Genomic DNA, 16372 nt, shown 5'->3' with positions numbered 1-16372 from the left:
CATCCTTTCACATCTATCATAGCTGACCCACTACTTTCCCTTAATTGCTAAAGTGCTAAACAGGATCACAGAAGTGTAATTGTTCTAGGGATTAATGAAACTGAAAAGGGTATCCTTTGAAATCTTAGATTTAGTTCCTTCACTCCTGTTTGCTATTTCCCCAACATATTGTTTAAAAGTCTCCCACCAGCTATTCAATTTTTGCCTCTGTGGTACCATGACAACCACATGACCAGCTGCAAACACACCACAGTTGTTAGAGCTTAGCTCAAGAAGGTTCTTTAGCTGATGACTCATCTTCTTTGAAGGAGTTCAGATTTAGCGATATTTTATGTAGCTTTAAGATGCATCGAGCCTACCAACCAATTCTGCCATGTGGCAACAAATACCTTCAGCAAAAATGGGACAAAGCTACATACGAAAAGCACAAGAAAAAGGTAAGCATAACGTCTTTGATAATAGAGAGCATAGGAATCGCTGAAGGGAAATGCCTTTGCATTTTTGCCAAGGGCACAAACAATTAACTGTTGCTCAGGGTTTCAGTATGCACTCCACACGGCTCCCTCTCAACCTCACATTGCAAAGCAAGCGCAATATCATGCCAAGATTTAGATTCAGAAAATCCATCCAATTTCAAAATCTTTTCATGTAAAAATGCAACATTTCCCACAGATACTATAGGCCATTTCCTGCATTACTTTTTGTGCTACAGACATATTTCTATGAAAAAAGACATGGATGCATTTAATGGGTATTTCTACCACAGTAACATAGTGCCTTGATTAATGTATCCCATGCATAGAGAAAAGAAATGGTCATGCCATCTGTGCAATTCTTCTGCACAGATGACACATAATTGTTGTTTTTCTGACACAAAGGTTGTGGCATATGGGGAACCCAGGGCTTGCTTTTGGAGGGACCTATTGGAAACTAGAGTTGGCCATCTCTGGGTGACATCATTGCAATTCATTGGCAGATTAGTGTAATCATTAAGAAGATTGCTATCTTTGCCCTGGCAGCCCAGAACATCAGCCAAAATGTTGTAAAGACAACTGCAGTAGATGGCAAGGCAGATAATTTTTTCTGAGCAAAAAGATATTTGTGATGGTAATGTTGTCCTTTTTTTCTGTACAGTATTTGCTCATACTGTCATCAGCAGACTAGCATTGTAGCCTATTTTCTGCTTTATGAATTGTGTTATGAGTTTATCACAGTTTTTTACTGTTTTACTGCATCCCATGAATTTTTTTGATGTATTTTTCAGGCATCTTTATCTCTTTTTGCTCCTCTGTGGTTGCTTTTGTAAATGCCATTGAACCACAGACAAATATATCGGCATACTCTATATTAATTATTCCTCCTATTGTCAAGGTATAAGGATGAGTGCTGATGCTAGCATAACCAAACTGACACCAGCTGCACAAGAGGGAGAAATACAATCCATCTTTAGAAAAAAGGGGGGAAACATCGAAAACAGCCCAATTGAGCATTCTTAGTGGCAGAGAATGCTGATCAATGATTGGAGATAGAGTGCAGGAAAGCAGAGGAAGATAATGGAATGGTGCATTCTGGGAAAGGTATGGCCACCTGACAGCTGACAGGTGGATTGGTGGGGAGAGACTCAGGTTTGAATCCCCGGTTACCTGTGATGGTTACAGAATAGCCATAAGCCAGTAGGATCCATGTTGTGGGATTGTGTGAAGATAATATAGGAAAACTGTGTATATGCTACTCCGAGTTCCCTGGAGGAAAACTGGAAAGCAAATATAATTAATGAGTAGTTACAGTATGCAACTGTTTTAGTAAGATTCACCTCCATCTTTCAGTCTAACTAGAAGATATGAAAACAGTTGTTTTTGTTAGAGAAACATTTAACTATATTGTACCTTATCTCTTTTTAAATTCTTCAAGTAAAATTATTTCTGATTAGTGTGCATGCACACACTTGCAGTTCAATTTTATGAAAATAGGTAAATGGTTACATACTTCCTCTTATTAATGCTTGGAATTAGTTTCTTATCTAGGTCACAGCATCCTGAACATAGCAGAGAAATAAGGCTTTTTAGCTCTGTAATGAACAATTGTGCAACTTCCTTCTGAACATCCTTAGCATTTTATACAATTTAAATCTAACTTCCTCTAGTTGTGAGATTCAGCCACACATTAACTCATGTAAATCATTAAAGTTTGTATGTACCATGACACAACAATCCTGTATTTGGCTGCAATCAGGTTAGTTTTTGTGATAAAGTTATAGATAAAAATCCTGGAAAAATGAAATCTATTTATACAGCTAAAAACAGACTGTTAGGTTTGGTGATTCTTGTGCCAGTTGCTATTCATTTGTATTCATACATGATGACTAGGGTTTTGCCTTTATGAGATTGTTCAAGTTTATATACAGAGAAAGCGTAATTACTATATGAAGTCCTCATATAATCACTTTATAGCAGGGGTGAGCATTTTGCAGTCCACTGACAGCTAGAGGGTCACGAGCCCTATCAGTACTAGCCAGCATAGCCAATGGTGAGGGATGATGGGAGCTGCACTCCAACATCTGGAGGGGCACAAGTTGCCCCCAGATTTAAACTGACTTATTGGATGTCCGTTTGTTTTTCAGATGTGGATAAAGATCACTGCTATGAGATTAAATTAATACTTACTGAACCTCTATTTGTTAATGTGAACACATTAAAAAATATTAGATTCTTGAATGCTCCTCGTAAGGGTTTAGATCCAGTTTGGAACCTTGTCAAATTTAGAGTAGACCACTAAAATCAAAGAGACTACTTAATCACGATTGATTTCAATGAATCTGTTTTTAGTACAATCAAGAATATAATTCTATGCATTTATACTGTCAGGTGCTGTAGGGTTTATACATCTTGGGTTGCCTTCCACGTAAATAATGCTTTTCACTTTGGTTTATGTCAAAGTGTCTTATATTGCTGCTTGGATTATAAATGCCAGCTCTATCTCTTCGGCTGCTCAGTCTGCCTTCTTATAGGATCAACATAATGAAGCATAGATAGGGAGGAGGTTTTGGAACACAATGATTTTGCGTGTGATCCCAAGACGCAAAGGACATACCCACAGCACAGATTCGGCATAAAAACAACTCTTCATCCTTGTGCTGAGCTGCCGCGTTCTTCTAGGAACTGTTTACTCACATTGCAGGGCACTATGGTTCTTGTTGCTATGGGTTTTTATTTGGTGTTTAGGTGGCAACTATTTCATTTCATTCTGTTGCATAAATACTGTGTTTTGATTTATAAACCTGAGGGCAACTGACCTTGTATAGATGCGTTCCTCCAGAGAAGGCAGCATGTAAATATTTACTTATGGAATGTGCCTTTATTAGAAGTGAAGCACAAGCAGCCTTCTGCTATTAGCTTGGGGGAAACACCCTCGCATAACAATTCACAAGGTGGGAAGAGAAGGTGTAAACAGAACATAAATGAAGGATGTTAGAAACAGACAAGTGTGATAGAAAAAGGAGGGTGATGGTTTAAAATAAAAAGGAATGGAAGAAAAGTGGAACAATGCAATCCTATGTGTCGACTCAGAGGTAAGCCCCATTGCATCTAAGCTGCCTGAGGCTTCAACCCTATGAAAACTTCTATGTGAGACCCACTGAACACAATGAGGTTTGCTTCTGGGTAAGCGTGCATAGGAGGCAAATGTCTTTCTAAAGCTGCAATCCTGTGCACAGGTGCCACTTAGTCTGGGTCTTGTTCAATGAGAGAAAGGCCACTGAACTTCTGAGCGGATGCATATATGCATAAATAGTCCAATCACTTAGATTAATAATCCTTACTATACTGCTGGAAGGAAAGCCAGTAAGATTTTTCTTATTCCCTTATTATGGAGAAAGGGTTGATGCCGATATATAATGGCTTGTATACTCAGAGCCAGTGAGTTCATAGATAAACTGAACCATGAACTGGGGAATCGGGAACTGCTATACACTACAGCAATAATTTCCCTTTCATTCTGTGGATAAGTCTGAAAACACACATGCACACTTTTTTTATTTTTTGCTGCAGATCCAGACAGCTAAACCTGTCATTGACACCTCTACTCCTCCAACATATGGACATCTTCATTTGAAGCTAAGAAAACTCAAGGTAGGATGTTGCTTAGAGTCTGTTACAGAGGGAGGGAGGGAAGCAGCCCTTTAAACATTGCCAGTTTTATTGCAACATGAGCTTTCATGGGTTGATGTTACAATACATGTGTTAGTCTTCACGGATTGGCAGCACTTCATTTTTGTATCCTGCTACATTTTTATCTCAAAATAAATGGTTCTATGCTCTCTAACAGGGGAGTACACTTTTCACCATGAGGACCATGTCCAGTGTCTGCCAGGAGACCAAAGATGTGTGTGTGAGATGTGCACACACGTGCGTAATTAGTGTGTGACATGTAGTTTCTTTGCTGCCACTGGAAGGGCGGGGAAGCTCTTATTATTTATATGTAAGCAGGGCTGAATTCTGCAGTGCACTTTCAAAAAGTACCCCACATCCTTTATATCAACTCAGAAATAAACAGGACTGAATCACTCAGATTACCCAGGAGGTCCCAGACCACTTTCCCCAGCAAGGAAAACTCTTTGCTCTGAACAGCAGCTAATGGGAGATGAGATGAGCTTTTGGAAGGGGATGGGTTTGGGGAAGAGACTGGCAAGATCAGCTCGACAGTGGGCAAAAGTGGGTGGGGCTCCCTAAAAGAAAAACTTGGTGACAATGTTCTCTGTCCTTCATCTGGATAAATAAGGGCATTTTGCATTACTTTTCTGCAAGCTCCAAATCAGAATTTCCCGATCTTGTGCACTCCAACTGTTTGCACATCACCTCCAACAAGCTTCAGCCACGGAGACTGATGGTCAGAAGTTCTGGATGTTCTGGTTCTAAACATCTGGAGGGCATCAGGGTGGAGAAGGTTGTTCTATGTGCTTCAGCAGCATCCTGCACTTGTTTTGTGGCTATTGTGGATTTTGCGATGTTAGAACAAGTTCTACAGTTGTGTCCCACACAGGCAAAATTGCAGATATAAAGTGGGGGGTAAGCATTATAGCTGTCTTTTGTAAGAAAGGACAAATAGGACATGATTGGCTTTTAAAAACTTTCCTACACATTGGCAGTTAACTGACTGTATCTACTTTTTGTTTGGCACACAATTAAGATCAAAGCGCTACAGGAAAGGTGTATCCTGATTTTTCATTTTATAACCTCTAGGTGGAACTATGGTACAGTAAAATAGCACAAATACATAAGTGAAAAAGTGGTTTATTTCACTTTTTTTATTTAACAACATTTTTCCTGCCCTAAAAGAGCCCAGTAAAAGTATCATTTAGACACAGAAGAGAAACTGTGGGGCCATGTTGGCATTTAAAGAACATATAAACAACTATGAGCAGGGAATGATAAGTGTATATTAGAAAACTCCTAACAGTAAATCTTTGTGTCGTTTCATGTCTCAAGCTGGATCGGGACCGCCTGTCAGTCATTGAGCGAGACAATCGTTTGCTGCTGGAAAAGATATCTTACATCATAAGGACTACAGGAAGAATAGATAACAAAAATGAATATGAGGCCAAAAGGTAGGTAAAGTTTGCAATGAGAATGGTATACACTCTATAGAGTGACCTAATTCTTTTGACAATGTTGGCCATGACAGTGAATAAATTAAAACCTGCCTTAATAAGAGGCTTTAGTTCTGTTTCGTAGAACTAGACCTTGTGGCTCCAAAATGTTACTGGAAAGTTCACTTCTATGGCCATTTTTCTTTTTTTAAACCCCTCTTATTGCAAGTCGCACTGGGAACCCCTGAATCAGAGCAGTTAGGTCTGGTGTTGTCCGAGGCTTTTCCCAAACATGTGTCCTCCTCATAGGATGAACTACAACTCCCATCACTGGCCAGGCATAATGGAAGGCATAGTTCAACATATTTGGAAGGCACTAGGATAGAGAAGTCTATGCATAGGAATCTCTAAAGCAGAAATTTTGGATCTTGCACTACTGAGACTCCCACTAAATCCTAAGGAACATTTTTTAACTGACAGTACTAAAATATTCATAATTTGAGGAAGGAATAAGCAGTGAACAGGCAGGAATACAAAGGTTGGTGGTACTTTGAAGACCTGCCCAGAGCAAGCAGCGATGTCCTATTAGCCTGAAAAGGAAGCAGCACATTTCCATTCAGTGACCTCAGAATAGGGGTGGCAGAGAACTGCAATTTCAGTTTAACTTTTTGGATTCACGGAGGCTGCTGAGCACAGAACAGTAAGAAAGAACATCTGTCGGATAACATTTAGGATTTCTCTAGGGAAAGATGGTTTCAAGCATGAAGTCTGTCAGCTCTTTCTCTGCTATATGTTGGATGACTGAGAATATTTTGTGTTCCAATGCCATGTCTGGAGAAAAATGGATTCAAAGAAAGCTATCACACCATGGCAGTAGTTTACTAATACTCACGGCATAATTAGAATTTAGCCTACGGCAGCCCTGCAGCTAGCTATATATCCTTTTCTAGTCTACAAAAACGCTTGTCAGCTCGCTCCGTGAACTTGTGTTACAAATTGGTTTGGTGAGCTACTACTTTCTGAAGGAAAGGCTACTCACTCATATACTATATTAGTTTTCCACTATTGGTTTATGTCATTTTACTAATATTCCTTTTGTTCCCTACATAAAGTAGTCACCAGTGGCTGCTGTATTACTAAAAGTGTAATTCTGTGCATGTTTAGAAAGAAAAAAAATCCTGTAACACCAAGCATCTCATGATGGCTCTGGCATGCTGGGAGCTGTAGATGTTTTTCTGTTTAAAGATGCATAAGACTGCACCCTTAATAGTGTAGCTGCTCATTTGTGCTTGGCCTCTGCATATTAATGAATAGCTAGATAATTTATTGCATTAGCTTATATTGGCTTTATAAATCAGCTTAAACAGAGAAAAACGAGGGCAAGAATTACTAAGAATAAGCCAAGAGAATCACGCTATTCTGGAACGGATTATAAAGTGTAAACCTCAGTACAGGGTCCAGAAGTGGAATGAAGAATGGCAAAAGACTGAAAGCTACACGAACAGTATTGCAAGATATCCCCGAGAACTGTGCAAATTGCAGGATCAAAAGGTAAGTCAGTTGCCAGATATGCCCAAGTATCTACAACTCAATGGAGCCATACTTCCTATCTTCCATTTCCAAACAATGCTTCTTCCCATCTCTTTGTTGGGATTGAAGGAATCTATACTAGTGTAAAGCTGGAAAATTGTATAGCTGTCCCAGAAATAGTGCAAAAGAGAAAATAAGTGGGAGTATGCATGACAGTACCATTTTCTCTTGTGTACTTGGCATTATTTAGCAGCAAAATTTATCTAAAATAAAGTGACTCCCTGAATCTGGCTTCAGGGAGCAACTTTAGTGGATCAAGATAGACAGGACCTTGGCAGATGTTTGCAATGTGCATGAAACATTTATCTGTTAAGATAGGAATTCTGAATATGTAACATCTGAGATATGAAATACTCTTCATTTATAAGTCTGCTCTGTTTCATTCATGTTCCTGATCAGCAAGCTGGTTGAAGTGTGGGCTGGATGGTACTACCACGTGGATCCACAGACACCATTGTGCTCCTCTAGTTTACCTTCTGGTTTTGTGAGAATCCCGAAAATGGGATATTATTTCTGAAAGCCCTGTTTGTACTTTTGCACTGGTATTCTCCCCCTGTAGGACAGCTCCACCTAGAAGGTGGTGCTCTGATCTCAACTCTGTCACGAAACTGACGGCAGATACAGGAAAGCTCTGAGTGTATCCATTCACAGGAATGACTTTATTTAAGCCACATAAGCTGCAGCATTTGCAGTCAACATCCTGAAAATTCAAGCCACAACTGCAGCTTGTTGTGTCCTCTAAACCTAATGGTAGTGGGTTGTGTGAGAATTAAACAGCCCTCTGAAACATTACTCAAAAACAGATCAGGGGTTCAGTATTGCCATTGGCACATGCTACATTCCACCTTATTTCAGATGGCAGATGCCTTGAAAACATTTCTGTGAAAAGGATCCTAAAGTGGCAATCGGTCACAAGCTGAATATGTCAGTGTGATGTGGCTGTAAAAATGTAATTTTAGGTGGCTCTAGTCAGACCTCACTTAGATTGCAGTCTGGAGATTGCATCAGTGGTCAATTTCTGGTGGGGTGGGTAAGCTCTGACAATCTCTCAGTTGTGGGAAACATGGTACAGCTAGTTCTGATATTGGAGTTCATAGTTTATGTATAGTAACAGTTTGCAAAAGAAGCTGGTAATTAAAAACTCCTTTCTGTTCCCATTATGTATTATGTGAACCCACCCTCTTGCATAGCCTCACAAAACTCAAATTTGTGAGTCTTTGCATCTAGTTAACACACGGAGGCCCAACCAGCCTATAAGTTCTTGTTCAGGATAAAGGCATATGTCTCCCTTCCCCTCCTCCCAGCTTTGCACCCCGCAAATAGCCAACAGTCTTGAAGTACTTGCCCTTCTGGTGGCACACATCCGTGGAGCAAGGTTTGTCTGTTCCTGTGAGAGAGGCTTCCCCAGTCTCTCCGAGCTTGAGGCTTCTCCCATGCTTCCACTCCAGGTATTAGGTATTGGATATGCCAGCAGCTCTTCCATCTCTCCCTGCTGGGTCCTTCCAGTCTCCTTGCCAAAGGAAGGCAGGGCAAGGGACTGCAGAAGGGATCCTCTACCTTTTTCTGGACTGATACAGCCATTCCCTCTCCTCCTTCCAGCCCTTCTCTTGCTACCTCCCAGAACTTAATAAGTCTGCCCTGGATGACCCCCGCTGTAGCTGATGTAGTTTCACTCTCCCCCAGCTGGGCTAGTCTAACCTCACTGACTGGAAGCCGTCTCAGGCAGCCTTCCATTCCACCTTTATCCTCCTACCTGGCTGCTTGGGAATCCCCAGCCAGAGCATGAGGATGACTTCACCTGGTGAGACATGGAAGTCTCTTCCATATTAACAGAGATATATCTACCTGATGCATATTTAACAAATAGGTGCCTGTCTTTCACCAAGTTGAGCCTTACTGCTGTATAATATTTTTAAAAAGGAAATTACAATCCAATATAATATTTAAATGGACAAAAAAACCCTGTGATTAGCAAAAATGGCAAACAAGTGTTATTTCTGAATTCTTCTAATCTACCTGTAATACATATTGCAACACAGAAACAACTGAACCCAAAAAGGTATCAAATCTCCGGTTTCTATGTTTATGTTCAAAACTTGCTCCAGGCAAAACTCATTCTATACTGCCTTAAGGTTAGGGTTAGGCATCATATTTAACTGTCTTCTGCAAGTTCACTCATCTGTTAAGTGGCAAATAGTATTTCCCTCACTAGGTGACTGACATGTTCTGAGCAGTCCTTAATTTGCCTCCCCCTTCTTCCTGTTTTGTTCTTAACCAGCAGAGCCTAGCAAAATGCAAATAGCCCAGAGAAAGAAAACAGTTTAATTAGAGTGGCAGAAAGAAAGAAAGAAAGAAAGAAAGAAAGAAAGAAAGAAAGAAAGAAAACAGGACCCTTACAAGGAGGCTGGTCCTGACAGAAAACAGTCCTTTATTCTAGAAAGATAGTCCTCTATTTGAGGGTAGCATCTATTGGAAAGGATGTCTAGTCCAAGTCTAGATCAAAAGCAAAGCATCATGAGGACAAAAGGCCCTTGAAGTTGCCCATCACCAGTTAGTATCTGACAGCAGTTTGAGCAGGTGCAGAGGTTACATGGTCCGTCTTCTCCACTATCATGAGAGATACTGGGGGGCTTCACTGTCAAAAGGTACTCAGGAAGATGGAGAAATGAAACCCTCTTTTCAGTAGCACTTGTTTTTGACAGCTGTTGAAAGCAGAGGTTTATTTGAAAAGAGTCTCTGGAATGGATGGAAAGGCTGAGAGCAATGTGGGGACACTAAAAACCCTGCGGACCACACTGTGAAGGAGGCAAAATGTTGCCTGCCCTCTATCACGAGCAAAGATGAGTCACTGCCCTGCTCTGATTGGACAGCTCACCTTTTGACAATTTAGAGTGAAACCCATTGAAATCAACTGCACAAGAAAGTAATGACTACTTTCAGCCCCACTGATTTGAATGGCTGAAATTTGAATGAAAGCTGAATTTGGAGGTACAAGAAAAATGTGGGTTTTCATGAAAACTGGATACTGATTTTAAAGTTATAATTAAAATGTGTGAATTCTCCCTTAATCAAAAGAAGGGCATTTTTATCCTTCTTTCTGCCTGCAAAAATGAACTGAAGGGACAGAATCTGCCTTTCCTATCCCTTGAAGGCCAGTTTTTATGTTTTCAACTAATGCTTTCACTACTGAGCTGCCTCAAAGACCTTCAGAAGCAAGTCTTAGAGGTTGTACAAAAAGAAAGTCTTCTTTCCCTAAAAAGAATTTGAACCTGCTATCCTTCTGCAACAAATGAAGATGTATATAAACCTTCTAAGGAATAAATTTCAAGTTGCAAAGCTTCTAGCTAGCTTATATGTATCACAGATTCTCAAAACATTCCTCAAATCCAAATTCCTGGACCCAGGAATAACTCAAGAAAGACTATCAGTTCTAAATACCATTAATATCATTTCAGATTACCAAGGCATATGCTCAGAGAATAAAATATAGAAAAATTCAAAACAAGGATAAAATTTAAAATATGGTAACTGAAAGGGCAAATAAAGTGACAACTTGTTCTAATATGTTGTGATCATCGTTAATAATACTGATTGGAATCTTAAGGTTAGTGGGGTCTATGTAATTAATGTTACTTTTCAATTACAGAACACATAAGCATATTTTATTAGAGCTATACATATTTGTATATGCAGACCCTGAATGTAACATTTATTTATCCCTGCACAGGAAAAAAAACTTAAGAAAACACCAAAAAGAGAAAAACAGAACAACAAGCATTTGAAAGATGGATATCCAACAGCCAAATCAGAAGAGAGGAACAAAAACTTCACCAAAGCAAATATCAAAGAGAATATTCACTAGAAAACATGTAATTTCAACCTCTATGGTATTAGTACTAACAGTGGCTATTATTTTTAAACTAAATCCTCCTCTTCCTCATCATCACATTCATACCACACCTTTTTTTCCTTTTGGAAGGAACTCAAGTGGCCTACATGATCGTCATTCTCACTAGTTCAGCCTTGCAAGACCCTGTGCAGTAGGACATGTGAAGCAGGTGATGGGATTCCTCAGGAAATCATCCTTGTTAAACTAAGGGTAGATATTAGACATAATTAGATATAAGCAGAGTTGCTAGAGCAGCAGTTCTGAGCATATTTGAAAATTAAATTCCTTCAAAACCTGTGCAGATTGCTTCCAAGAAAGCAGGCTGGAAAGCAAATGCATGTAAATATATGCATCCTTTTTATGCTTGATAGCTGAATCATAGGAAGCCATTGACAAGGCAAGACTATACATACCAGATATACTAATCTGTGCTCTTGTAAAATAACGGGGGCGGGGATTGTTATCTGCATACTTCCAGAGAACTGAAAGACATGTGAAATTAAGTTCGTGCTCTGAAAAATGATGGCAATCAAAGCAGGAAAGGAGCTAGGATGAGGAGCCAGGTTTGGCTGGAGAGGAACCTGAGATATGTGCAGGAGCTGGCAGGAAGATTGCAAGGGAATGAGAGGAAGAACAAGTCACAGCAAGCCCAATCATCTGGTGGAGAACTGTGGGTTGTTCTGTGAACAACAAATCCATGGTAGCTTATTTGCAGGGTGACTCAGTATGATGTCTGAACCCATCCACTAGAGCTTACTTTTTACTAAATAAAATTAATGTGATGCTGTCGACCACCTAAATGTCACTAAAGAATATTAGCACTGGTTTCTGCTGTGTGTCTCCTTACCTGCTACAGAAAATCACACTGATGATTTAATTCATAGTACTGGAAGCAAATAGCTGTTCTGATGGATTCAGATACACAGATGCAGAAATTCCTGTGGTAAGTTTTTCATCAAGGAAACATTTTCCTTCCATATTTTCTTTATGGCTGAGCCCAGAAATATGTAGAAGTAAATTCTCCTTTGTTGTCATCAGCAAAACAGACCTCATGATACTTCAATAAATTTTAAAAATGGGACATTTCATTTGCAACATGGAACAAAATACTTAGCTTCTATATTTCCAATGCTGTTATGTCTCTCATTCTAGAATTTCTCTAAGAAAGCAAAGAGACAGCAAAAGTTACCTGGAAAGTAACAGAAATATTGGAATGAACCAGTGAGAGCCAATGGTTTTACCTACTGATCAGATCTCGCTTTTCCTAGAAAGTCAGTCAGTGAGAAAGAAGGGAAAGAAGGGGTCAGCAGCATGGTTGTAATCAGCTACTAAATGGATGATCCCAATTTTATATTTAGAACGGGTTGCCTTTGGGGTAAATACAGTACACATAAAGGATCAATTTTCACATTTCACACAGTAAAATGCATAAAGTTAAAATAATAAAATCTGCAAGCTTAAGCAAACTGTATGTAGAAAAAGTGTATTTCCACACAGCACTGGGAATAGATCCATTCTGGCCTCAAATACAGCTATATATTTTTGTCTTATCTAAAGTTTGTGTGTCATGAGCAGCAAACCTTCAGGGACAAGAAATATGCAGGGTTGTAGGCATATGTGAGGAATTATACTTTCAAAAAAATCCTTCTGGATCTTCCTTAATGGATATCATTGCCTGTACAAAAGAATCACACACTTTAAAGAGAAAACAGCACAAAGGTTGCTCAGCCTTTGATCTGTGGAAGAGACATGCAATTTGCAATTGTAACGGTAGAGTCTGTGAAACTTGGTTGTTTAATATACCAGGTAACAAGATACTTCTGGGAAACTTTTTAAAGCTGTCTAAGGATAGCACAAGCTAAAGACCTTCTCAACTTTCTTCTCAGTGTACACTTCATGATGATGTTTGTTATTTTTAGATCAAGAATTTTCTTTTTAATCATTTTCAAATAGTATACAAATGGTATCTTTCCTAACACATAAAATTTATTTATTCTATTTGCTTAACTCCATTAACTCTGATGACCTTAATCAAAGAAAGACTACATTTTTCATTAGAATACAGTCACTAGTTTCTAATTCCATCATCTAGCAAAAGGGCTAACATGTTTATTCCTGTTGTTGTACAATTTATCTTCTAAAACACTCACAATAAGATTATTTCAACAAAAAATAAGAAAGAACATAAGTACGTACAAATAACCCCTGCAAATGGCAAACGCTGGCACCATCTCAAAGAAGGCATACATTAGTCCCCTTCCCCCAAAGCATAGCCACTATTACTGAATTAGACACGGGACACCATGTTAGCTATCAGCAGAACAGTTAAATGTGGCCAATCACAGACATGGTATCAACAACCAAACAACAATCAAACAATCTAAGGACTGAGCATGCTTAGTTCCTTCCAGGTGGCATGGAATGCTGAGCACAGAGGAACCTTAACAGGATGTTGGGGAGGAAGAAACAGGGAGAACTGGCCTGAGGCTACCACTCATTGTCCAGGATGCTATAATCTCTGTAAAAGGCTCTGACCACTTGGAAGCTGAGAGTCCTGGGGAAAATTGGTTAGGAACAAAGGAAAAGCATTTTTCCCAATCCTAATTAATCATTACCTCACTTTAAGCTGGGAACACACAGAGATCCTATAACTTCCCAGAATGACGTTAAAATAGGGTTGGTGGGTAAGTGCCACAAGACACGCATCCCTCAACCTTCCTTTCACTCCTCCGTACACCACAGAGATAAAAATGCACATACACAATGTATTGTGCAGGCCTGGGACTTGGACAAGCAACTTCCTGTTCACCTGGCCATGAACCCCACAATATGGGCTAGAGAGCTGCCCTTTATCTGAGTATGCAAAAGCTAGAAATATGTCCCAGCTAAGAGATACACCAGGGAAAAGTGCTGATAAAACCACTCTCCAGATGTCTAGAGAGGATTACTGTGATGCTAAGGGCACTGGGGTAAATACAGGGGAAAGAACCTCTATAGATGTGGTCTTCAGCTAAATATATGCATTGCCTTTCCAGGAGGTAAAGAATATTCCAGGTATCAGTTGAAAGAATAAGAAAAAATAGAAAGGAAACAGCATAGGGTATGAGAAATTGCCTGTTAATTATACAGTTTATAGCATAAATATGGGTTAATGCCCTTAATGCCCCTTCTCCCATTAATAGATGTCAGGGGACCTCTGAAACACATTTAAAGCTGAAAGAATCATAGGGAATTTATTAGAGAGAAAGCTCTCCATCAAATTCTAATTCATTGCCCTTGCCAAGGTGTCTTTTAGCTGCAAAGGTATGCAGAGTCCTGTTTAGCTTAAAACATCCTTTCTCAACTGGCTCTCCTCCAGGTGTTTTGGACAATAACTCCCAGTATCCCTGTTCCATACATCTGGAGGAAATTGGGTTGAAGAAATGTAGCTGGAATTGGATATGCATGAAAATCATTTTCCAACCTTTTTACATTGCATAGCAAGAGGGAGATAGAAACTCTCCTTTCCACACTTCAGTTCAGGGCTAGCTACCTGCTCACTCAGCCCTAAACCTTAGTAGTCAGTACTAGGTAGAACAGACTGCTGGCATTTGGGATTTACCTAAACAGCAAGTTAGTCATCTGGTCTCAAAACACAACAGTCTTGAGGCGTATAGGAGAACTTTTATAATAGTTCTTCTAAAGTTCCCCATGCCCTACATCTCGTTTAATGCTCTTATCTGCAGAGGTGGAGGATTTGTAAATGACAAACTACCAACTGAATGCCATTTACAAGTATTCATCTACAGAAGGCACCGAGTACAAACTCAGTTTTTCAACATGGAATGTTGGGAATCCACCAAATTCTGTTAGCTTAACTACATCCTCACTGTGTCAAAACACACAGAAAATAATTAGATGACTAAAGAAGATAATCAGCCTGGAAAGATCTATCTTTGGTATTGCAAACCTATGGCTTTCCAGTGCCAGATGAAGACTTCATTCTTTCAGGAAATGTTTGGATGAAGTTGCTCTGTTTGCTGATTCTATCACTACCATCATATTGTTTGATATTTTCCTAATTAATTTTATCGCTCTGCTGTTGGATCTTCTAATGAAATGCTTAGTGTGCAATGCATGCTCAGCCAGACAAAATGTCCTGGCTTGGGAATGCTAGTTCTGTAGACGTGTTGAACTCTATTCCTTTCCTCTGTCTTTATCTTTGGACATATCTGAAAAAGGCTTTTTTTGGAAGTCTATTATTAGGCACTGTTAGAGCTGCTTGCTCTACTGTGGTGCAAAAACCTCTGTCTGTTGTTATGCCTAGGTGTACTTCTCCTTCCCCTGTAGGATTCAGTTTAAAGCCCTCCTGACAAACTTCTTCATGCTGTGGCCAAACACATTCTTTCCAGTTCTTGAAAGGTGCAATCCATGCCATGCCAGCATCTGTCTTCCAAGAAGTGTAGCTCATGGTAATGGAATCAAAGTCTTTCACATCATCACCACCACCTTAGTAGCCAGGCATTTGCTTGGAATATTTTTCTTTCCCTGTCTGTTCCTCCTCCAAGAACTGGAAGGATTGAACAGAAACCTATCTGGGCCCCAAAGTTCTTGACTTTCCTCCCTAAAGCTTCAAAGTCTAATGTGATTTCTTCAAAGCTCTGCTTGGCAGTGCAATTTGTTCCCACATGTATAAGAAGGAAGGGATATGTGTCAGTGAGCTGTATGAGCCTTTCAGTTGTATTTGAACTCCAAGGAGACAGGGTACGTGAGAAGTCCACAGGTCTTCCTAACATACATGTGTTTCCATCTCCCACAACTAACACCCTTCTGTTCTTGTTCTTGTAAGCTTTGGTATCATTGCAACTACTTGGTTGACCTTTAGTCTCTTGTTCAGTGTTGTATGGGACGACTTGTTGCTCTTCCAGGGCAGGCTGCCCATCAGTCTTATCCCCAAGTAACTGGAAACAGTTCAAGAGTTAATCTGCTTCTACTGGTCAAGAGTTTCTTCTAGTTCTTCCCAGTGAGTTTCCTCCTCATTTTCCCTTCCCTCAAGATTTTTCTCTTCTGCCTCAGCTTGCTGTTGCACTTCTAGCTTCTGTACTACTCTTAGCTGTTGCAACTCCACTGCTCTGTCTAAAAAACTCTTCATCTTCTTTTATTACTTTGATGGTGAACACTCACTGCTCTAGTGCTCTCAGCTATTCTTCTAACAGGGCTACTAGCTTGCATTTGTAGGCCACGTTGACCTCAGGCAGGAAAACAAACATTGTACAGATGTTGCAAGTAACCACCACTAGGGTGTCTTCTTGGCCCATTATTTCTACTAC

The 16372-nt window shown here is 39.8% G+C and overlaps 1 protein-coding gene across 1 annotated transcript; it reads left to right on the top strand.

Moving 5' to 3' along the window:
• Positions 1-344: 344 nt before the first annotated feature.
• On the top strand, positions 345-11036 carry CFAP97D2 (CFAP97 domain containing 2). The gene is made up of 5 exons (XM_044428546.1): positions 345-437; positions 4047-4127; positions 5484-5602; positions 6943-7135; positions 10902-11036. Exons 1-5 carry the CDS (start codon positions 345-347, stop codon positions 11034-11036), a joined length of 621 nt encoding a protein of 206 aa, XP_044284481.1.
• The last annotated feature ends 5336 nt before the right edge of the window (positions 11037-16372 follow it).

This window comes from Varanus komodoensis, unplaced genomic scaffold (genome assembly GCF_004798865.1).
Source record: "Varanus komodoensis strain SLA01 unplaced genomic scaffold, ASM479886v1 scaffold2, whole genome shotgun sequence".
Taxonomy (NCBI): Eukaryota; Metazoa; Chordata; class Lepidosauria; order Squamata; family Varanidae; genus Varanus; species Varanus komodoensis.
The sequence above is the reverse complement of the archived record's forward strand: the minus strand, read 5'-3'. Positions and strand labels throughout refer to the sequence as shown.

What these genes read in the sequence shown, in the direction of transcription:
- CFAP97D2 (XM_044428546.1), top strand. Translation starts at nt 345, where the DNA reads ATGCATCGAGCCTACCAACCAATTCTGCCATGTGGCAACAAATACCTT. An exon ending in TGAAGCTAAGAAAACTCAAG is followed by an intron (nt 4,128 to 5,483) that starts GTAGGATGTTGC and finishes TCATGTCTCAAG; the next exon opens with CTGGATCGGGACCGCCTGTC. An exon ending in AATGAATATGAGGCCAAAAG is followed by an intron (nt 5,603 to 6,942) that starts GTAGGTAAAGTT and finishes TTTATAAATCAG; the next exon opens with CTTAAACAGAGAAAAACGAG.